Raw genomic sequence first — 24,974 nt, forward strand, 5'->3', positions numbered from 1 at the left:
TGGATAGAATTGAAGTGGACCTTTGTGTGGTGTTTAAGTGTCCATGAGAAAATCTTTCTCCACTGGGTCTGTGTGTAGGTCAACCCCATGGTATTGAACGGCCCTATGGACAAGTTGGTTAAAGCCCATAGTGTCCTCGGAGGTTGGGTGGGTGGGTGAGGTACCGGGGGGGGGGGGGGGGGGGAGGGGGGGAGGCATGGAGGGGTATATCTCATCTTGAGGAATATTAGGGACGTCTGGGGTGCTGTAATCATCCCAGGGGTTAGGGGAGTCAGGAGGACTAGGGTTCCCTAGTGGTTCATCAGCACCTCCCCCTGTATCATCAGAGGAGTTATCCACATCATCGTCATCTTCTACTGAAGTAGGGGATGGTGTAGGAGAGTGATGTGGTGGGGGGAGGAGGAGAAGAAGGGATCCTTAATGGAGAGGTTGCAATGTCTCTCTTTTTAGGATGATGATCCGGTGCAGGCGCATCTAGTGGTCACATTTTCGAGCTAAGAGCCAATTGACCAGTTGTAGGATCTTTCACAAGAATTTTTTGGGTAGGATTTGGCCGAAATATTTAGTCTGTATAAGGCAGATCTTTCAGTGTCGAGGTCTTTGGCTCCAGTGCTTTTTTCGGCACCGGCTCGGTAGCTGTTTTAGGTTCTTTTGGCTTCAAACCGTGACCTTTTGCAGTGTCTTTGGCCGGCGGAACGTGTTTTTTCGGTTCAGAGGCCTTTTTCAGTTCCGAGGCATGGGAGTTGGGGCCCTTTGGTGGCAGTTTTTTGCGCAGCTCAGAGTGTGTCTTCAGTGTCGAGGAGCCAGTGCCAGTCTTTTGCGCAGAGTTCTTGGATGTCGAAGCAGCGGTCGGCGTGGATGAGGGAGAGGGTGGCTTCTTTTTCGGACCCGGTAGGTGTGTGTCGGCACCGGGGGTAGGCTGACTATAGCCTGAGTCGCCTGAAGGCTTAGTAGGCTTCTTTACCGAGCCCGAAGGCAGGGCATGGGAAGCAGTCTCTCAGTGTGTACCCGGGCCTAAAGGCAAAGGTGTGACCAAAGCCTTTTTCGAGGGTGTCGAGGAAGGGTCGAGGTCGACGTGTGTACTTACGACCTGCTGTGCCGGAGTGATGTCCTCGACTTCGGAGTCGCGGACGCCTTCTTCGGCCCGCTCCTGTTCTGGGACGTCGACACCCTCTTGAAAGAGGTCGTCGGGGATCGAAGATGACGACGTGTGTACTTACGACCTGCTGTGCCGGAGTGATGTCCTCGACTTCTGAGTCGCTGACGCCTTCTTCGGCCCGCTCCTGTTCTGGGACGTCGACACCCTCTTGAAAGAGGTCGTCGGGGATCGAAGATGACGAGCGAGCCATGGTCCGTTGAGCTCGTCGGCCTCGAATTGTGTTTTTGGAGCGGAAGGAGGCGCAAGCTGAATAGTCCCTGCCCTCATGCTCCGGTGGGAGGCAAAGGTTGCACACCACATGGAGATCGGTGTGGGGAAACTTCGACCCACATTGAGGACACTTCTTAAATGGCGTCCTTTCCATGAGCTAGAAGATAAGGCCTAGGTAGGTCCGAAGGCCTTCGTCGACACCCGGAATCGAAGACGTCAAAGTTGTTGAGACTCGTGTCGAGACAATACCGTCAAAACGAGTGAAGGATTGCGTGCCGAAAGTAGAATCGGTTCCACACCGGAGCGCAGGAAACACATCAGAGCCAGATGGCGGAAAAAATGTGATCCAAAGGAGGAGTCACCTATCTCATGACTTCTAAAGAACTTTTCAGGACAAAACCAAGTGATGGCGATCTATGCAACGGTATGTAATCTGCAGCTCATATGCCTCGAACACATGTTTTCGGGCACTTTAATGTTTCTACAACTCAAAGCAGCAGAGACGTGAACTTTTTTTATGTACACATTCTGCCTCCTGCACAGGAAAATCAAGCACTCTAAAGCAATCTTGTGTAACAGCAAGGTGTGTTAAAAAATAGAGGAAAGCCCGTTACAACCAATAATAATTAAACACTTCTGTATAAGAAGCTTAGTTCAGTTTTGTAATCTTTCATCAAGTCAGTGAACTTCTGTACCTGGCTGCAATGGATCTTCAATGTACAGCATAGAAGGTCTGTAACCATTCTGCATGCTCTTCTGCACTTCATCTTTTGCCACATATGAGCCTCCGTCCTTGATTTGTATGCCTGTCCTTAAATAATTAAAGTGTTTACCATATAACTCAAAAAACTCAATGAGTAGAACACCATAATTTGCATCAGGACTGCAAGAGTCTTCTCTTGGATGTAACTAGAAGAAAGAAAAATAACAGCATCAATGAAGGGAACAATTGTGTCTACATTCCGTCCCGAGACCTCCCACCCTTTCCCTCAAGGGCAAACTCCACAATTCTTAATCTATGGTGCGTTTACTGAAAAATATGCTAAAGTGAAGCAATCCCAATTTTACTAAAATGTCACACACACGCAAGCTCACTGAATTATTTGTAGCAACTGCGGCTTACATGTCATTAACACAGGGATGTGGAATTCCAATAGCCCGACGCCCAGGACGTATTGTTTAGGGACAAGGGCAGCAAGTTTTTATCTGCATTTTGTCCTTGGAACAAGTAGGCCCAACCCCCTGCAGCACAAACCCTTTGGCTGCCTGTTTGCATTACCACATTATGGATCAGGGAAGGGCACTGTCTGCAGTTGAGGAAATATTTGTGTCCATATGTTAATCCTGTTCTAAAAGTGTTTATTATTAGGGTGAGCGCTCTAAGTAAATGTTGTACGAGCTGACTGCAATACTAACAGTGGTTCCAGTACAGAAATGTGTACACACGTTTTCAAAGTTTATAATATGAGGCTATTTTTAATGCTCCCAGAATACTCTCTGATTTGATGCAAATATTTGCTGAAGCTTGAAAGCAAGATTGAGGATTCTTGGCTTTAAAAATAAAATGTTCATCAAAAAAATGAAAGCAAGAATTTTTTTTTATAGCTAAATTACTGTAAAATTTCAGGTACCATTTCTGTACAGCATCATTTAGTAACATGAGTTTATGCATACTAGTATTTCCCAAAAATATTCATAATGGAAAATCAGTGTAACGAGTTTCCATAAGATTATGGGAAACAAAAAGAAACAAGCATTGGCAAAGCCAGTAGGTCTGAAATTGGTGGTCATCTTTTTAGTTATGTCAATGTGTGAATTGTTTTGTCATGGTTTTTGTAAAATCTTATTGGTGTGGCAGCTACCGGGCCCTCACCATTATAACAAACATTGGCAAAAGCAAAAATTGTTTTTGGTCTCGAAAAGCACACTGCCACAGTAGTTACTGGCGCTGAACAAAACTAGTGTGTGTGCCAATATGCTCCTTGTGAAAGAGTAGAATGCTGTCACTCACAGTGAAGCCAGCCGACACAGAGATCGAGACAGAATTTTAATAAACGCAAAAGGTCATGGTCAACGCGAGACCAAATTAGGGGCCCAGTTGTTAAAGAAAGGCTCAAAAGTGCACCCATGGTATATGTCCTTGCATTAATTGCAGTTATATGCAGCTATGCGGCTTTTGTGAATTCCCGAGGATTTACAGAATTAGGACAAGAAATAATACTTGAAAATATTTGTGAACTGCATTTTAGCATGAGCAAATATGCCTGTGTAAATTTGCTCATGCGAAAACCTGAGTGTTTGCAAATTCACTTTCCCTCCAACCACTTTTTTTCCCAACTCTGGAAGAAGGTTTACATCTGCCATTGTTGGGAGTACATTGCTAACATTTCTCTGTATGGGAAAAGATTAGAGAAGAGTTGTTGAAAATCCTTAAAACATGCAAGTTAGTAGGTTTGCACCGACTCAAAAGGGCATTCTAATCCTGGACCTATTGCTTACCACTAGCTTCAGCCCCAGTATGTAGATCTGCAGAACCGTGGCAACATAAAGATATGCAAAGACTACTATGGTATGAGCCCTGGCATAATCAGAGAGGCTAGATCAGAGCTCTTATATAATGAGATTGCTGCCATAATTTGTTGCCGCACTACACAGCACCAACAGACTAGTGGATTTTGTTACAGGACCAGTAGATTTATGAAGCAACCTGCCCCATGGACAAGTAGATGGGTTATTAAATTCCACACCCCTGTTAATACTGCCATTATGTTCCATAAACCTGTCACATCTATGATTGGCACATTTATTAAGGTGGCGTATAATGCTTATAACATACACTAGTGCTTACCTGTAAGAAACTAACAGCCATCAAAAAAAGACTATACGAGCCAATTCCACCAGTGAAGACTTCATTAAGATCTCTCTGCAAGAGGAATTGCTTCAGAACTAGAACCAAATATGGCAGCACAGGATACTTCTAAATAAAGAGGTAAGAAATGTAAATAAACTATCTTGCAACTAAACAAGATGACACAGTTGAGAGTGATCTATCCTTGCTTGCGGAAAACAAGAAATAGATATTTTTTTTAACATGCATGCCTGATTGACAGTACAAGCTACATTACACAATACAATATATTAGTGTGTGCATTGGCTTTACATACCATAAACTAATTATATATCTGGTTCAGGGGTAGATATTTGCTGGTGCACATTGTAGAGGAAGAGGCTTTATAGTTGGGGTGGTCATTTACCAGCATAACTGAGCTGAGGCTTGCACTGAAATTTTCCGAGGGACAGAGACCATGGCGAGAGAGCTACAAATATATTTACGACTCTAGGTGCTCAGCATTACGATTTCCTCACTGCACAGAAGCAAGCAACAAGCTAAAAGCTTCTTGAATTCGGCAGGGCTGTATCAGACTCCCTTCTTAGAAAGTCTGGCATAATCACATGACAATGAAGTAACTAAGAGAACTAGCAAGCAGTAGCAAGCAGAGAGCAGGGACATTAATTATGTCTGCAGTGTTCCTGAGAAAGCAGACCATTTTGCTATTCAGTTAAGTAAACATATCAGTCATATGCTTAATTAATGCTCATAGCACACTGCGGGACAACATTGAACTGGACACTCACAATCTCCTTCATTCTTCCCAATCGGTTTCCGTGCATGTCATAGCACTGAAACCGCCCTACTGGAAATCACTGCGTGCTCGAAATGGTTACTGGATCGGCACCAAAACTCTGCCCTCATTCTATTAACACAGTCAACAGCATTTGACACGGTCTCACACAACTATCTGCTTCAACATTTGGCAAGTACAGGATTGGGTGGAATGGCCCTGAAATGTCTAAATTCCTTCCTAACAGCCAGAGAACAGTCAGTGAGGATGAAGCCACACTTTTCCAAAGCAAAACCCCTTAAATGCAGAGCACCCCAGGGATCAGCATTAAGTCCTACGTTGTTTAACATCAATTTGTCCCCGCTCACCTCTCTGGTGGAATCATTCAGTATCAATATTATTTCCTATGTGTATGTCACACAGCTAATGTTTTCATGGACACTGCAAAGGAACCTTTCCTTGCTTATATGAGGGCAATACTGGGCTGGCTCAGAGATAACCTCTTGCAATGTAACCCAGATAAGACCGAAATTCTCCTCTTTGGTCCAAACCCTAGTTCGTGTTGGACTCAATACTAGCCCAATGACAGTCCAGCATCTCACCCCACTAAAGAAAGGTTCTCTAGCTTTGTCAATCTTTAACAAAGCTCACTTTATCCATGGCTCCAATTTAAAATTTCAGACTCTGATTTTGGTATCCTTGTCAGAACCGCATGGCTCAATAAGCAGCAGATGTCTACATGTGTGTTACTTGAGGATAAAATTTCCTGAGATGCAAAAAGGAGAAGCAAATCGGATTTGGGTAGTCCTAGCATACATAAAGACAAAACCTTCCCTCCACTACACTAGAATAGACAGTTAACCCAGAAGCACTGTATGGCACTGTTGAAGGGAGCAGTGGCTTTGGAGGAGGTCGGGATGCCTAGAGAAAGAAATTTGTGAACCTCCAAAGACCTGGCATGCACAGCAAGAGAGGCACCGCACCCATGAAATTCCAAGGAGCACAGAGAGAAGAACAATTGTTACTTACCTGTAAACAGGTGGTTCTCCAGTATTGGTGTCTTTCATAGATTCGGAATAGCTGAACGTTAACGGCCACTTCCGGGGGGATTCTTCTGAAACCTGACGGAAACCTTCCGTGTTTATTTTCCAGAGCCTCGAGACGCCAGAAGTGCGGAGGCCCAACCATGCCGGTTATTTATTAGCCATGAAACTTTGTGACTGAAAGATGCAAATTTGACTTACGAAATTACATCTGGAGGGTCGGTCCATGTATTCATTTCCACATCGTGAAATCATGCACTTGTAGCTGTTTTACTGCCTTCCCCGTCTTCTGTTTTTGAAAACCACCAGTTGGTTTTTGATTGCGTGTATCCTCCTAGAGCTGAGTACCTCCATTAAGAAAGTTGTAACTCCTGCAAAACACCGTCCTTAGAAGTATACGAGATAGCGTTGTGCGCAACTCGAATTTGAGAGTGGCCGCCTCTTTGATATATTGTCCCCTCCACTCCCTATCGTTTACATGCCCTGACGAAGGTGCGGCTGTAGATCAGGCCTGTCACTGAAACGCGCGTCGGCGTGGTGATCTTCTGTCCTGCTATTACCATCTTGTTTCCCCAGCTAGTTGCTGAGAGGATTCCACAGGACAACCTCAGTATATTATTACATCATGTGTACTGAGGCATTTATGTTATGTTAATTGGTGTGATTGATGGAATGTGTGGCAAGCTTAGTGGAATGATTCTGGGATGATGAATGAAAGATGAGTGGGTATTTTGGGGTTTTTGTATTGTAATTTTTTATATTGCGATGACATTTTTGTGATTTGTATATCTTTGAATGATGTTTTGTCATATTTATTGAATAACACTGATATCCTGACAAATGAAAATAAAATGATATATTTTTTCAAATGATGTGTGAAGAATTAAAATGTGGCGGCCATAAATACCAGTGAGCTCATCTTTGTGCTTATGAAAATTGTTGGACTCTTTATGAGCCTTTAATTAAAACATATAGGGCAGACTTATCGTTTTTGGTCTTTGGTCTTTCATAGATTCACATGCTTGAATATTCCCCGTCGTCGGAGTGGGAGTCCCACGGTAAACAAAATAGCAATAATATACTATATATATATATATATATATATATAAACATATGTACAATCAGAAGAAAAACCCTGAAATATGTATAGAAAAAAAGGCATAACCTGCCTACCCAAAATTCTACATGGGGAAGGAAAAGACCATATGCAGCCTATCCTTGTCATTATGTTGGTCCAAACTGCAGCCAATCAGGTGACAGCAGCCCTCTAGAACCTTCTCCTCCGAGCTCAGCACCTCAGATGTTCGAGCACAAGAGTGACCAAAGAGTCTGTGAGTAGAAGAGAGCCTCTGAGGGGAGGAGGGAGGGTCGCATGTGAATCTATGAAAGACACCAATACAGGAGAACCACCTGTTTACAGGTAAGTAACAATTGTTCTTCTCCAGTATTGGGGTGTCTTTCATAGATTCACATGCTTGAATATAGAATAGATAGCAGTCAGTACCAAGGAAAGTTTTCATAGTCACAATGCATAACAAAAGACTGAAAATTATATGCCTGGAGCACATATATATATATATATATATATATATCAAACAGTCAATAAGCATTTGGAAACTAATAGGAGGAGGGTAGAACAGAGGCTCACCTTGTTGAAAAAGATTACGAAGCACAGCTTCACCTACTGCGGTATCCCCTTCATTCATGGCACGATTCTCAAGCTGGATTTCGCCCCAAATTGGGGACAGAAGCGGCACTACTGACTGTGACTGAATTAGCCCGCAGGCACATGGATCAAGGCGGCACCACAGCAATAATGCTGTTAGACTTAAGTGCCGCCTTTGATACCGTGAACAGTAACATCCTCCTCTCCCGATTAAAACAATTTGGAGTGACGGGAAGCGCCATCTTATGGCTACAATCTTTTCTGGAAAACAGAACATTCCAGATGGTGGAGGGTGACATCCATTCCAAAACCTGGCCTCTTAACCAAGGTGTGCCTCAGGGCTCCTCCCTGAGCCCCACGCTTTTTAACGTTTATATGCAACCATTGGCAGGGATTGTTCACCCGTTTGGCTTTGAAATTGTGACCTAGGCTGATGGCACTCAGCTGGTGCTAGCTCTGAATCAGCCAGGTCACACTCCTTCGAACCTGAGCAGCTGCCTGGTAGCAGTCACAGACTGGATGGCCTCCTCCCATTTAAAACTTAATGGGAATAAAATGGAACTTATGTTCCTGGGGAACTCAGCCCACCCCAGCCCCACTTTATCTTGGCCACCCTGTATGGCCCCCCCCCCCCCCAGAACCAAAAAAACAAATTAAAAGCTTGGGCATGTGGCTAGACAACACCCTTACCTTCAATCAGCAAGCCACTATATTGTCCGCCACTTGCTTCGGGCTGATGCGCATGCTGCGGAAAATTCTACCTCTTCTCCCTTTTCAGGCTCGCAGGATATTGGTCCAGGCCATTATCCTGTCCCGCCTTGACTACGGGAATGCCCTATATCTGGGTGCACCGAGTAGCACACTTAAAACACTGCAAGTCACACAGAACGCAGCAGCACGTCTACTGCTAGGCCTCTCCCGTAGTCATTCAGGCACTACTGCCTTGAGAAACTTATACTGGCTGCCCATCCAAGCCAGAGTAAAATTTAAAGCGATGTGCATCATGCATAAGGCCATGTGGAAAAATGCTCCCGCAATGATCTGCTCCTTAGCCACTCCTTACCATCCCCAGAGATCATTGCGTTCAAGCACAGCTTTTCTGGCAACAACACGTAAAATTAAACGGGCCAGGTGGGGCAGACGCTCCTTCTCCCTCAATGCGGCTGCTACCTGGAACTCTTTACCCTTTTCGCTACGGAATGAGCCCAACCTTTTAAAATTTCGAAAAATCCTTAAAACTTTTCTTTTTTCCACATAGATCTGCAATCCCCCCAGAAGTAAGCAACCTTAGCGCTACGAGGCCTTCGGGTAGTATTGCGCTCTATAAAACCCACTTTCATTCATTTCATGGCACCCAGACAGTAGTGTTTCGTGAACGTGTGCCTGCTGGACCACTTGGCTGCTCTGCAAATCTGATGCAGCGGGACACCGGCAAAAAGTGCAGTAGAGGACGCCATGGATCTGGTGGAATGGGCCCTCACTGAAGACTGCAAAGGTTTACCTGCTTTTTGATGGCAGAACGCAATAGCCAAAGACACCCAGGGGGCTATTGTAGGTTTGGTGAATGGACGTCCCTTGTGAAAGCGGCCATAGGCTACGAAGAGTTGGTCAGATTTGCGGAACTGGGCCGTTCTGCTGATGTAGAACTTCAAGCGCCGTTTAATGTCTAAGGAATGCAAGCGTCGTTCCGCAGGAGACTGCGGGTTAGCAAAGAAAGTCTTCAGAATAACAGGTTCATTGATGTGGAAATCTGAAGGTACTTTAGGAAGAAAAGTAGGGTTAGTGCGTAGCAGCACACAATCCGACTGAAACTGAAGAAATGGTGGTTTGATCGTGAATGCATGAATGTCACTCACTCGACGCGAAGACGTCAATGCAAGAAGAAGCGCAACCTTCCAGGTGATGTACTTGAGGTCAGCTCTATGTATTGGTTCAAATGGTGCATTCATTAATCGTGTTAAAACAATGTGGAGGCGCCACGCAGGAGGAGGGCGCCGAATTGGTGGAAATTTACGAAATAGTCCCTTAACAAATTGGCGTATTATCCTAGAGGAACAGAGGGAGGTGGAGCCATCGTGGCGGAAGCGTGAAATTGCCGCCAGAAAAACTCGCAAAGTAGCATGAGACAATCCTGACTGAGCTAACTGAAAGAAGAAAGGGAGGAGCTGAGCGGGCGTTGCACGCAAGGGATGCACACCAGCAGCAGCAGCACACCAATGGCAGAAACGTTTCCATTTCAACTTGTAAGTCTTTATAGTTGAAGGAGCTCTGGCCTGAGCAAGGATGTCTCGACATTCTTGAGGAATGGTTAGATGTGCAAATTCACAGTGTTCAGGTTCCAGGCTGATAAGCTCAGAGAAGAGGGGTCGGATGGTAGATGAGACCCCTGTCCATGGAAAGAAGATCCATCCGAGGATGAAGAAGGATGGGCTCGCATTGGGACAGAAGGAGCAACTCCGAGAACCATGCCTGTCGTGGCCACCTGGGAGCAATGAGAAGGATGTGGCAGGGTTCTCTCCGTATCTTCCAAAGCACTCGCGGTACCAGAGGGATTGGAGGAAAGGCGTAAGCAAACAGATTTGACCAGTTCATCAAAAGGGCATTGCCCTGTAACCCTTTGTGGGGATGCCAACTTGCGTAAGCTGGGCATTTGCGGTTCTCAGGTGTTGCAAAGAGATCCAGTGCCGGGCGACCCCAGCGACGAAAGATCATGTCGTGTGTTGGTTGATGTAGCTCCCACTCGTGGGTTGATGATCGGGATCTGCTTAGGGAATCTGCCAGGAGGTTGGATAACCCCGGGAGATGGAACTGTGGTGATCGTGATTTGGTGATTGAGTGACCAGTCCCAAATTGCCTGTGCCAGGCGAGACAGTACCGGAGATTTCGTTCCGCCCTGCTTGTTTATGTAGTGCATGCAGGTTGATGTTCTGTTTGTATAAGGACAGACTCTCCTTGCAGCACGGGTTGAAACGAATTCAGCGCTAGGAAAATAGCCATGAGCTCCAATTTGTTGATGTGCCAGGCTTTCTGATGTAGAGTCCATTTTCCTTTTATAGACCGGTCTTGGAGGTGCGCCACCATCCCTCCAGAGACGCGTCCGTGGTGAGTGTAAGATCTGGGGTGTTTGATAGGAACGACATCCCTGCTGCAAGATGCAATGGCTGTGTCCACCATTTGAGCGCTGCTCTCATGCGAGTCGTGACACAAATCAGATCGTTGAAGGATCCGGTGATCTGACGCCACTGTCAGTCTAATTCCTCTTGAATAGGACGTGCCCGTAGTCTGCAATGTGGGATGAGAGCGATGCACGAAGATGCTATCCCTAGAAAGGTCTTCAACAGTCGAACTGAAACGTACTGTTTTGACAGTAGAAGAAACACTAGACGAAGAATCCTCTGTTGACGTTCAAGGGATACGAACGCCTTTGCCAGCGTGGTGTCTAGTGTGGCTCCTAGGAAATCCTTGCAAGTTGCAGGGTGCAATGGGACTTTCCCAGGTTGAGAGACAGACCCAAGGAACGAAACACCCTCTGACAAATGGAGGTATGGTGCAGCAGTTGTTAGCGGGACTGCGACTTCAGGAGGCAACCGTCGAGATATGGGAATATCTGGACACCTTGGAGGCGAAGAAAGGCCATGACCGGAGCCAATATCTTGGTAAAGACTCGAGGGGCGGAACGGAGGCCAAATGGCAGGACTCTGAACTGGAAATGCTGTTGCCCCACCTTGAATCGTAGGAACTTCCGATGACCTGGGAGTATTGGGACATGGAAGTAGGCGTCTCGGAGGTCGATAGTCGCCATGAAATCTCCGACAGAGCAAACGAAAGATTTCTGTAAGCGTTAGCATGCGGAAGGATTGATTCTTGAGATATTGATTGAGCGCTCTCAAGTCCAATATGGGTCTCCATTCCCCGTTCTTCTTGACGATTAAGAAAAAACGGGAATAAAACCCCTTCCCTCTTTGAGACTTTGGCACCACTTCCACTGCACCCTTCTGAATCAGAAGGCGAACCTGATGGAAAAGTTCCTTGAGGTGCGGAGGAGACGGCCCGGAAGGTGGTGTTGGAGGAGGTATTTCGACGAATTCCAATGCATGGCCTTTTTCTACAATGTCGAGCACCCAACGGTCCGTGGTGATGGAGGACCATTGAGAACCAAACAGAGAGATTCGACCTCCAATTTGCAGAGTTAAAGGCAAGTCATTGTCGTTTATTGGAAGATCCCCTGTAAGTGGACTTTCCTCTATAGGTCTTGGCCGGTTGCTGACGAGAAGACTGTTGACGGTTTCCGGAGAAACGCTGGTTGCCTTGGTTATAGGAGCGCTATTGATTGCTTCCTCCCCGAAAATTGGAATTGGTGCCTCGTCCTCGAGCACCTCGAAAGGGCTGTTTCTTAAATTGAAGAGCACCCAAGGCACGTGCAGTGTCCGTGTCCTTCTTTATAGATTGCAACGCTTCGTCAATGTGCGCTCCAAAGATTGATTCGCCATCATATGGCATATCAAGAATTTTTGCTTGAACTTCCTGACGGAAAGAGGTCGAGCGCAACCAACCTTGCAGACATAAGACGGCCGCTCCAGTGAGTTGTCGAAATCTAGTGCAGGCCACATCCACTGCACAAATCAATCAATTCTTCGGATGTTCTTTCACCTTCCTGAAGAAGCTGCAACGCTTCCGCCTTGGAAGCATCCGGAAGTAATGCCACATAGGCGGACATATCTGCCCAAACTTGACGGTCATATCGACCCAAAATGGCCATAGCAATAGCCACTCGCACAGTAGTGGAAGACATTGATGAAAACTTACGCCCTATAGCATCAAGGCGCCGTCCCTCATGGTCCGGAGGAGCTGTGTTAGTAGATGCAGGGTTCCGTGATCCCCTCTGAGCTGCCTGTGTAACAACAGAATCAGGCTTCGGCTGGGCAGTAAGGCATGCCGGAGATCCTGCCGGCGCCTTATATTTCTTCTCTAACCTTGTAAATTGTGCCGGTAAAGAGTTTGGCGTCTTCATGAGTTTCACCCCTTCAGCCAAGATGAAATCTATAATTGGGACAGTATGAATCTGTTTAAATGGTTGGTTCTTGAAGTCACAAAGGAAGCAATCTTCCTCTCTTTGGACTCGTGGCAACTTGAAACGCTGAGCCGCTCTATCCATCAATTGATGGAAGCTTGCAATATCCACCGGAGGAGAATCCCCTGGCGTCACTTGAGATGGGGATGGTGTCTGTGCCCGATAGTCATCCCACTCCGCCATCTGATCATCACCATCCACATCTGTAACTTCTCCATCCTCTTGCTCTGGAGGGTTCTCGTTGTCATCATCAGGATACAAAGTTGAGTGAACCTGAATCGATGTGTGTCTCTGAATGGTAGCAGGCGGTGAAGGTTCTGAAGGAGCAGTTGACGGCTCCGTAATCGGGGTCAAAACAGATGGGACAGTAGACACTTGTGGTGTTGGCGGGAAACGCCGATTATAGTTATCCAACATATTTTGGAGGCTTGAAATCATTGACAATGGCAACATTGCAGCTGGTATGTGAGTCTGAACTTCATCATGTTGGCCATACTGTTCCTCCTCATCGGTACTGTAGACGACACCGTCGTCGACGGAAAATCAGTTTTCTTCACAGAAATACTTGAAGATGCAGCAGGAGCCTGAGAGCCAGGTCTCGTGGGCCCAGAAGTGGTAGGAAGTGGTGAAGACACCGCAGGGGCCAAGGAGAGAGACATCCTCTTCTTTTTTTAAAATGGAGAAGGCACCTATTGCACACTACCACGCTTGGAAGCTGCTTTTGAATGGCCGGAAATAAGACTTTCAGCATCAGAAAGTACATTATCTTTATCCTTCAGTCTCTGAAGCCAGAGGAGTAAACGGCCTTCTCTGTCTTTTAAAGTCTTTGTGGAGAATGTTCTACAGAACTTACAGCTCCCCACCTCATGGTCCGGGTAAAGACAGTAAATACACTTACTGTGTGGGTCCTTAGAAAAAAGTCTTAGCTTTCCACAGGATGAACAGGCTCTGAAAAGAGACTTCTTACTTGTAGACATGTTGTAGAAACAGGAAAAACCTGAAGAGAAGAGGAAACTGAGCAGAGCTCAGGGAGACTCCCTTACACACGACGTGCGGTAGAAAATCTGAGGTGCCGAGCTCTGAGGAGAAGGTTCTAGAGGGCTGCTGTCGCCTGATTGGCTGCCGTTTGGACCAACATAATGACATGGATAGGCTGCATATGGTCTTTTCCTTCCCCATGCATTCCTATGTAGAATTTTGGGTAGGCAGGTTATGCATTTTTTTCTATACATATTTCACGTTTTTTCTTCTGATTATATATATGTATATGTATATATGTTTATATATATATATTTAGTATATTATTGCTATTTTATTTACCGTGGGACTCCCACTCCGACGACGGGGAATATTCAAGCATGTGAATCTATGAAAGACACCCCAATACTTCAGAATTAGAATGCCCAGGCTAGTGCATAAAGGAGCACAACATGTTCCTGCTTTAACCGTAGGACTTTTCTAAGGACTTAGAGTCACTGGAGGAAATTAAACTACAAACAAACTTTAAAGCCCAGAAAGCGATCACTTGAAATAAGATTCAAGGATGCCCCCCCTTGAGGAGAGATAAAGGTATCAGTATTCTAGAAGGGGAACAATTTAATAATGTAGCCCTTGTAAATGCTACACAGGAAGAACAATAGTTACTTACCTGTAATCTGTGGTTCTCCAGTATTGGTGTCTTTCATAGATTCACATGCCTGAATCATTCCCCGTCGTCGGAGTGGGAGTCCCACGGTATATAAAAAAGCAATAATATGCTATAAATACATAGTAAATACCAATAAAAAACAAACCAGGAAGTAAAGTAGCCAAGCTACAGAAGAAAAAACTTCCACATTAGTGACTATCTCTGTCATTTTGTGTAGCCCAAACTGCAGCCAATCAGGCGACAGCACCCACCAGAAGGTTCCCCCCAGAGGCTCAGGCTGTCAGATTTTGTCGCACGGAGTGATAGTAAACCAAAGTATGCTAAGAGCCTCTGAAGGGGAGGTGGGCGGGTGCATGTGAATCTATGAAAGACACCAATACTGGAGAACCACAGATTACAGGTAAGTAACTATTGTTCTTCTCCAGTATTAGGGGTGTCTTTCATAGATTCACATGCCTGAATCAGAGTAGATAGCAGTAAATATCCTTGCTAGGCAGACGCCATAGTAACCCAGCTTGTCAAACTGTGCACATTATATGAATTATATATATATATATATATAAAATGTCTTAACATAGCCTGGAACATGATAAAATGCAACTAGTGAAGAATGTGCACTCTTGAAAACGGAAGAGAAGCGTCTGACTGCAGGAAAAAAGGAGGTGGGAACAGAGGCTCACCTTAGCTGAAAAGAATACATAGAAGTGCTGGACACATGGAAACCTTGGTCTTACTGGCTGCCACAAACAGTAGTGATTGGAGAAAACAAGGCTGCTAACCTAGGTTGTCGCTCTGCCGAGATGCTGGAGAAGAACTCCATCAAACAGAGCAGTTGAGGAAGACATTGGCCTGGTAGAGTGCGTACTAGGGGCAGCTAGCAAGGCTGTTCGAGTTGTGCATGGCAAAATATCGATCGGAGCAAAAGATCAATAATGCAACTGTTCGCCTAGACCCTGTTGGGTTGTAACCAATCGTACCTCAGAAATAAATTGATCAGATCAGCGAAAAACCGAACTATCCCTTGTAAACAGAACATTTGAAACCTCTTCTATTATCAAGTGTCTGGAAACAACCAGTTTGTTGATAGTGGTGGAGGTAAAGATGCAGTCGAATTTACAGGCTCGATCCGAAAGAAATTCCGGAGGCGAGTAAGTATGAACTCCCGAGTAACTCACACCACCATAGAGTTATAGAGAACTGTATGAAAAAAGGCTAAAGAATCGAAAGATCTGAACCCAACTGACTCTAATAGAGGACTGTTAAAGCCAAGAAAAAGAAAATGACACCTTTCTAAGTCATCGTAGATCATCACTGAGGAAAAGTTGAAAGGATATCACATGAACTGCCCTATTACCACACTGAGATGTCTCGAAGGTAATGGACGAAGTGATGGAGAAAAAACAATCTGAATGTTTCTTGAAGGATTGAGTCATATTTTTTGAGGAAGAAAGAGATGTGATCCCATCTTGTCGGCATCTGGAGCCGCTGCCAGTTAAGGTAATAGTAGAATTGCATGAGGCAATCCTGAACTTGATAGCTATTAAGAGTAAGAGGATGAATTCTAACTGAACAATATCAGATACCGCAAAAACATTTGCGTTGGAGATCTAGTCCCTGGTATGGCGAACACTCCCTTGCCAACGGCAGGGATGTTTAGATAGGTGAACCAAAGGTAAGCAGGGGCAGGCCAGAGACCTCAAAGATGGTAGTTCCGAGTGATAAACCTGGCCGCTCTGAAAGAAATAGATCCGGAGGTGGACACCTCCGAATTGAGTCGTACTCCGACTGGAAAAAAGGGAAATCCAGTAAATCATTCTTGGCGAAGCCATGAGGGGTGAAGAGGGACACTCAACATCACTCCAGTTTGTACTTTCGGAGAACTCTGGGACCCAAAGGTAGCGGTGGAAAATGGAATCAGATTGAGATCAGTTGGACAAGAAACGCATTTTCCTGTAAATGCTTGTGGTGATGCCAACTTGAAAAAACACCAGAATGTGCTGTTCTTCTTGGTCGCGAAAAGATCAGATTTGGAAGCACCTTAGTGACGAAAGTTGAATCCATATTCCGTAGAGGAAACACTCACTCGAGAGTGGAAATTGTCGTCCTGCTGAGAGTGCCTGCCAGACTGTGTCTTGTACCAGGAACGTGGAATCGCCGGGAAGTTGTGTGCGTTCTATCGCTCATGCACATAGATCACCGGCTTCATGAGGCAACAAAGCTGATCAAGCCCTTTGTGTTTAGTGACATAGAGTATACCAGGTGTATTATCTATGCGCCAATACAGTTGTCTCCTCGAAAATATTGCGTAACAAAAGTGGAGGGTAAGGAAGATGTCTCTTTGCTTTGCAGGATGACGTGCCAAACCTCATATGAGGGCTCATTTCCCGAAGATCTTCAGCCCATAACAGTGCTCCCGAATTCCTGAGGGGTGTGTCTATGGTGCTTGTGCAATGTGATACCTGTTTGAGGGAAAAAACACACCTTGTGTATAAATGTCTGTCTTGGATTCACCCCAGAAAGAGAAACCTCTCGCATCGAGGAGGGATTGTAATGAGAGCTTCAAATGAATCAGAGACGTGAAACCAAAGTTTATGCAGTTGCTGTAGCATTGTTATCCTGTGCAGAAGGACACCCACTAATACTGGAGAAGTTTGGGTGCACTGGATTGCTTATTAAGAAGAGTGATCCTCTGTAAAGAAACCTGTCTCAGAAATGATGAATGCGTATGTATTGCAGATACAGAACAGCTGCCAGAATGCACATAAGAATCACGTGGAGTGGACCGAGAGTCCTGACAAGATAGGCCTGTGATACAACTTAGAGTATAGAGTAACCACGTCCCGTGCTGAGGAAGCATTATTACCTAAATCTTGACACTCTGGAGGACGAGTGCACTTGTTAGGTCTCTGGCAGTAACATTTGAAAAACTTTCTTGAGGTACAACCTTTGAAAAATGTGTGCGCAGAGATGACCAAAAATCCAGCGCTACATGTCTGACCAGACAAAAGCGCTACATGTCTGACCAGACAAAAGTAAAAACCGCCAAAACATGGCGTTCAATTGATCTTCGTAGAAGATCAAACTATGTTTCACAAGTACTCATTTCGTGATATTCCTGCGACTACTTCGATATCACAACATGGTTGAAGAGGATCTGAGAGGAAAAAAACCTAACTCCTTATTAGATTCAGAACCACTCCGACGGTCCCTGATGTATCCATAAGTCAATTTGTAAATGACTCGCGCAGATGAATCGAATGCGGTCACTATGAAGGCGTAGCATACAGGAGATTGTCCAAATTCTAGAGGATGCTCTTTTGACATTGCAATTAGAATTTTCCATATAGAAATCGTAGTGGTGACCAAATGAAATCTTAGAGATATGCCATCCTTATCACACCTGGAATGGAGTCATGATGGGCTTTAAAGTAAGTCGTAGTGTCCTGGAAAAATGACCTCCTGTATACGATTTAGAGTCGAATCATACAGTTGCATATCAGGTACTGGGTGGAACTTCTAGGATTAAAATGCGTAAACTGTCCTCGGGCACCCCGAAAGATTTGATCCCCGTACTGCGGAGAATGGAAGGCGCGGTATAGTTTGGTCAATATGATGGGCCAGAAGTAACAACTATAAAAAGGTATGGCCATTATCTCAGTATGGACTTGTGGGCGAGGAACTAAGGGTTCCTCCAACCTTAACTCCGCCACCCGATACTGCAAAACTTGGAGATGTAATGTTTACTGCCCAGTGTCTTGTTGATAATCATCTTTTGTCCATCCTTTTTGTTAAAAATTGTAGAAGCTCCCGTGTAGGGGTATTCAAGGATATGCACATACTGTGCCTCCATGTTAAAATTGAACCTGTCCAGAGATCTAAAAGATTGCCCGAGAGTCACTAGCGCCGTTCTTAACATGAGGAGGGTAAATCCGTCAACATCCACCGGAGGATAGAAGAATAAAGAATCATACAAGATCCCGTAACTTGCTAAGGAGGCTACGACTAATAAGTCGGGTAAAGTAACACTGTAATAAGCCCAAGTGGACCAAGCGTCGACTAACCTGACCATGGACTGGGTGGAGCATTAGAGAGGATAACAAGAAAACGTGACCCTCAGTGTCCGCAAAGGAAACTGTTGCAGACTGAAACCACTGTGGAGGTGACAGCTGACGCTGTCAGTCTACAAGTCCTCCGTAGACGTACAGTTTGCTGGTAACGAAAACTGATCCATAACTTGGTCAACCTTCCACATAAAACTCACCATCACTGAGGATGATTGGTGGATCGAGTTTGAATGTCGTCGACGAGCCTGCTAGTGATTAAGAGAACTGTCGTCAATGGGCCAGCTGTGTACGGACCTAAAGCCTGCTTGGCACCTGCCGATGTGCCCACTGTTAATGGCCCCCAACTGCACTGCTTATTGGCTCACTGTTGATAGCCTAGAGATGCCAGGTTCAATGCCAATGGCCGATGGATCACATGTGAGAAGGGCCACTGTTAGTGGCCCACTGCTATTGAGCCAACCGTCACTATCTGAACTGCTTGGGGAGCAGAGCAGCGACTCATGAATGCATGTAAATATTTCCAAAGTGAAGCAACACTTCGGAGATTGCCAGTAAGACGGTCTGTGTAAAAGGCTATGCATGTTCTGGGTTCCTAGACCCTATTGTTGTGATCACAAAGCGATCATGTGCTCATCAATATTCATTCCAACAAATACGCACTTGTACTTATCTGCATTTATAAACACCAGTTGTCCCAGTGTATGTGTAAGCCCACGGTCTGAATGGGTTTAAACAGTGGCAGTTTATGATGGGAGTATTACTGTCTTGACTATGTCAGATGAACAGGCTCTCAAACGCCGACGAGACTCTTACCGTCGATGACTGCTCTTCAGCGTCGACGAGGGACACACTGCTCCCTCGACGAGGCACCTCATCCGTCGACGAGGCACCCCTCCGTCGACGAGGCCCCTCACCGTCGACGGGGTTTCCCACCGTCGACGATTGCTCTACAGCGTCGACGAGGCATCTCGCCGTCGACGAGGTCCTTCGCCGTCGACGGGGCTTCCCACCGTCGACGATTGCTCTACGGCGTCGACGAGGCATCTCGCCGTCGACAAGGTCCTTCGCCGTCGACGGGGCTTCCCACCGTCGACGATTGCTCTACGGCGTCGACGAGGCATCTCGCCGTCGACGAGGTCCTTCGCCGTCGACGGGGCTTCCCACCGTCGACGAGTGCACTTTAGCGTCGACGAGGCATCTCGCCGTCGACGATAGCTGTTCAGCGTTAATGAGGGACACCCCTCACCGTCGACGAGGCTCGCCGTCGACGCGGCTCGCCGTCGACGGAGCTCCCTCGTCGTCGACGAGGCTCGTCGTCGACGCAGCCCCCTTGTCGTGGACGAAAGGTTCCCGTCGACGATGCCATTCACAGTCGACGTTGCTCGTCGTCGACGCGGGAAAACTCGTCGTCGAGGCGAGCATTGACTAGGCAAAATTGCAATCTGTAAAAAGGCTGTTGTTCAGCGAGGCTCCTTGTCGGCTGCGCAGCCTTCTGCGACTTACAACCAGTGCATCTGAGGGCTCTGTCAACGCAGCCTCCTGCGACTTACAACCAGTGCATCTGAGGGCTCCGTCAACAGGATCCTGTAGTCCTGTGACACCGTAGATCACCAGTGACGGCAGAGATTGCCGCCTTAGAATACCAAGAGCTTCAGACAGCAAGCTGGCATCTCCTCAGAAGAAAAAATGCACAAAACGAGTCTAAACGCCTGAGAGTAAATCTCGTGGGCGTAGATGTGGGAGGCAGACTCGTAGCAGGTCAAAGACCCTTACCTTTGAAGCAAACTCAGCCATAAAATATCGAAAACACCTCCCACATCAGAAGGGGGGGAGCCAAAATCACAAGAACATCCCCTTCTATCCAACCATGTCAGCAACAGGCAGACAAATGATCCATGGAAACGGTCTCAGCCTTCCACCAGTGACACAGGGTCAACAAATAGACTTCGTGTGAGAAATATTACAAAATTTAATAGATAGATATAATATATATGAAAAAACTGAGCAGAGCTCAGGGAGACTCCCTGCACACGACGTGCGGTAAAAAATCTGACAGCCTGAGCCTCTGGGGGGAACCTTCTGGTGGGTGCTGTCGCCTGATTGGCTGCAGTTTGGGCTACACAAAATGACAGAGATAGTCACTAATGTGGAAGTTTTTTCTTCTGTAGCTTGGCTACTTTACTTCCTGGTTTGTTTTTTATTGGTATTTACTATGTATTTATAGCATATTATTGCTTTTTTATATACCGTGGGACTCCCACTCCGACGACGGGGAATGATTCAGGCATGTGAATCTATGAAAGACACCCCTAATACTGGAGAAGACACTGTCACCTAAAGTAGTAGACCGAAAACTGTATTCTGACATTAGACTAAGAGCAATGCTAGAGAATCCCATGAATGAACTGCCTTCTGCCCAACCCTCTTTGAGGATTCCCACAAGCGTGCTGTAGCAAACAAACCTCTGAGAGATGGAATGGAAGTGTTGGAGAACAACACACAGGCAGGAAGGTTACAGGTCTTGGAAGATATAGCAGACATTCACTGTGTTTAGTTAGTGTCTCTTGTCCAAATACTGTTGAACAATGCTCTGAAGGTGGAGCAACCCAGTGTTACATTAGCAGAGCACATACACAAGTGTCTAGTATGTGAGCATGCGCAGCTTGCAAGCGTTATCTAGTGTATGTCTATTTTTGTTTGAGCGTGCTCTGTTCGCAACCCTCTTTGTATCGAAGAGTGAGCAGTTTGCAACCAGTATCTTTGTATTTGAGCATGCGCAGTTTGCAGAAGGTGTCTTGTATATGAACACTTAGTTTGCAGTGGGCAAGACCTCTGACCTCCTGGTCAGGGAATTCAGCTCTCCCCTCGCACAGCTCTGCTGTTGCGTCGCTGCCCCCAGCACCTCTCTACTCACAGGTAGATGTTCGAGGCCCTCCTCCACCCGCAGGCTCCTGCCTGCGTCTCTTACCTGGTGGTACAGTGGTAGAGGCTTGCTCTTCTGCTGGTCCACTCAACCTTTGTCTATTTGTGCCTTTCTGTTTTAGCCTGGTTTTACTTTTGTGCCACTTTGTCTATTTTTCTACAGTTTTTTTCCTGCCTTCACTGTTTTCCTATTTTCTGATTTCCAGTCGTGTCCTTCCCGCCGCTGCTGCCCCCGCGGCCCCTCCCCCTTGCTGGTTACCGCTGCCGCCTCCCAGCTGCGATCCCTCCCCGTCCCCTGCTTAATGACGGCCACGAGCAGTGGGCGTGCCGCTGGCAAGCCCGTCCGCGACCGGACTGCAATCAGCGCCAGGAATCCTGGTTCTCCAAACTCCCACTGCTACAACTCAGCTACCCTCCACGTACTCAACCCCAAAAGGAACAACTGCCAGCTGTCGATGCCGAACACCACCAAAGGCCAGTTTTCCTGCCGACAAACCTTCACCAACCTCCAAATTCCCATGGCCACGCCCACCCTCCGGACACCACTGCACCCGAGCCCCTGAGGTGCATTCTCCTCCATGTGCACTCCCTGCACAGACACGCAGTAGAGATCTGGGACATCCTAGACACCCTTGCGCCAGGCGTCACATTCCTCACGGAAACCTGGACCAACTCCACCTCCGACATCAGGACCGCCAACCCCGACAGATACAAGATCCAGAGGAAGGACCGCCCTCACAGCCCAGGAGGAGGACTCGCCATTGTGCACAAGAACTCCCTCCTACTCACCACTTCCAGCACGAACCACTCCACGTCCCCCACGGAACACCTTAATTTCCAGATCCAGATCAGCCTCAGAACGATCCTACACGGCATCCTCGCCTACAGACCTTCTGGACCACGAACAGCGCTCACCACAACGATCACCAACTTCATTGCGCACTCACACTATCGCATCCATGGACTAAATACTGCTCGGACACCTGAACTTCCACCACGACAACCTCAGCGACCCAAAGTCCACCACCCTCCTCGCCAACATCAGACTAAAACAGGTTGTCACCACCCTTACCCACAAGGCAGGTCACACCTTTGACCCCATATTCGCAGGAGGGAACAACATCCACTTCAGCCACACCACGCAACCCCCTGGATGGACAACTGCTCTGTATACTTCTCCTTAGACAAACCCACCACCCACAAACCCACACCTTCAAAGGATCTGAAGCACGGTCACCGAGTAGCATCGCTACTCCATCCTCAACCACGATCCCCCTCCCACCAAAACCGACGTCAACACTGCAGTCAACGAGCTACACAGATGTATCACTAACTGCGTAGACAAGCTCATCCCCCCCTCCGCAACACCGACAGACAGCGCCCCATGAAAGCCACCTGGTTCATCACAACTTCCAAGATTCCAGAGGCACCTGCAGATGTCTCTAGAAACTATGGAGAAACAGCAAAACCCCAGAAACTTGGACCACCTACAAGAAAGCAATGACAGAATACCACTAATGCATCAGATCCACCAAAAGGACCTTCATCCAGGACAAAATCATCACCAACTCCAGCAACTCGAAGGAACTCTTAAGCATCATCCAGGAATTCACCAAACCCCCCCAGCAAAGCCTGAGACGTCACACATTCCCAGGACCTCTGCAACAAACTCGGCTCCTACTCCCATCTCAAGATCAAGTCCCTCTACAACAACTTCAACGAACAGACACCAGACACTGAAACCACCCCTACCTCCAACAAGGTCAGGCAGTCTACCATCTCCGCCTGGACCCTGGTTCACTACCCAAGACCATGAAGATCAATCACTCAGGAGCCCCCATGAACTCCTACCCGTCGCACATCTTTCACAGAGCCACAGCCACCATAACTCGAGCTACGCAGCACCATCAACGCCACATTCGAATCCGGCTCATTCTACAATGACTGGAAACGTGCAGAAGTCAAACCTCTCCTCAAGAAGCCCTCCACAGACCCAATGGACCTCAATAACTACAGACCCATCTCCCCCCCCCCCCCCTTCCCGGCTAAAGTGACAGAGAAGATCGTAAACATCCCGTTCATCAACTTCATCGAACCAAACTCCATCCTAGACTCTTCCCAATCCGGACTCTGCAGCAACCACATCACCGAGACAGCCCTCCTAGCTGCCACAGATAACATGCGCACTCTCCTCAACCAGTGCCACACCAGAGTCCTCATCCTATTAGACCTTCCGGAAGCCTTCAACACAGTCTCCCACTGCCAGACTCCATGACGCCGGCATACAGGGAACCGCCCTCACTGGATCCGCTCTTTCCTCACCGACCGAACCCAAAGAATCAGACAACCGCCTTTCCTCTCCGAACCCACAGAGATCAACTGCAGAGTACCCCAAGGATCATCACTCAGCCCCACGCTCTTCAACATCTACATGCCCTTCCTCGCCATCGTCAGACAGCATGGACTCTGCATAGTATCCTATGCCTCCGACACCCAGCTCATCCTCTCCCTCACAAAGGATCCAGACAACACCAGACTCCGCTTCCAGGAAGGAATGAAAGACGTTGCATCCTGGTTTTGCAGCAGCTGTCTGAAGCTCAACTTGGAGAAGACAGAAGTCCTCGTCCTCAGACACACCTCCTCAGCATGGGACAACTCCTGGTGGCCCACAGCCCTTGGCAACCCCCCCTCCCCCACTCCCCACTCCCACGGACCATGCCGAGAACCTCATCATCCTTCTCTACGCCGGAATCAACAAATCCCTGCTCCGTAAAATCCAGACCGTCCAGAACACTGCTACCAGACTCATCCTCGGCATCCCACGACCTGAACACATCACCCATCACCTACGAGACCTCCACTGGCTCTCCATCGAGAAAAGAGTAACCGCCAATCTACTCACCCACGCCTACAAATCCCTCCACAACAGCGGACCCCTAATACCTCAACAAAAGTATCTCCTTCCACGTATCCAAGAGAAACCTCCTCTCCGCCAACCTCACCGAAATCCTGGCACCCACAGAGCCAGAGATGGTGGAAGAGCCTACTCCTACATCGTGGCAAAGACCTGGAACGTGCTCCCGCTCAGCCTCAGACGTTCCCCAACTCCGCTCACCTTCAAGAAGAGCCACAAGACCTAGCTCTTAGGCAGGATCGGAGCTGCACCCCCGCGCCTTGAGAACCTCACGGGTGAGTAGCGCACTACACAAACCCCTGATTGATACACTTACCCTGAAAGTTCAGTGGGGTGCCAAGAGGGAGTCGGCAGCACAATTATCTTATTGAAAGATATAGGAAACTAGAAAAGGCCTTGCGTCAGCCAACCAAATTAAACTTTGTGTAATCAGACTGAAGTATCCCCATTTTTCTAGACATATGCCAAAGACACAATGAAGGACATAGTACTCTTTTATACAGTTGATGTTCACCCAGTACAACAAACTGGCTCAATTTTTCACCAGAAGACGTAAAAAATGTCAAAGTCAAAGGAAGGTGGTTGGTGTGATGTAATTTCTGGTATATCAAAGAAATTGGAGGGCGATTGTTAATTTTCTAACATTTGTAAATG

At 47.0% G+C, this 24,974-nt stretch overlaps 1 protein-coding gene across 1 annotated transcript in view; it reads right to left on the minus strand.

The window, feature by feature from the left end:
- Positions 1-24,974, minus strand: part of TENT4B (terminal nucleotidyltransferase 4B) — a 338,706-nt gene that overhangs the window by 120,818 nt on the left and 192,914 nt on the right. The window contains exons 6-7 of the mRNA XM_078670099.1: positions 4,218-4,346; positions 2,065-2,278 (exon numbers count right to left, since the gene is read on the minus strand). Of these exons, the coding sequence (XP_078526225.1) occupies positions 2,065-2,278; positions 4,218-4,346 (343 nt within the window). The remainder of the gene's footprint in view (positions 1-2,064; positions 2,279-4,217; positions 4,347-24,974) is intronic.

Source organism: Lissotriton helveticus, chromosome 12 (assembly GCF_964261635.1).
Source record: "Lissotriton helveticus chromosome 12, aLisHel1.1, whole genome shotgun sequence".
Classification (NCBI taxonomy): Eukaryota; Metazoa; Chordata; class Amphibia; order Caudata; family Salamandridae; genus Lissotriton; species Lissotriton helveticus.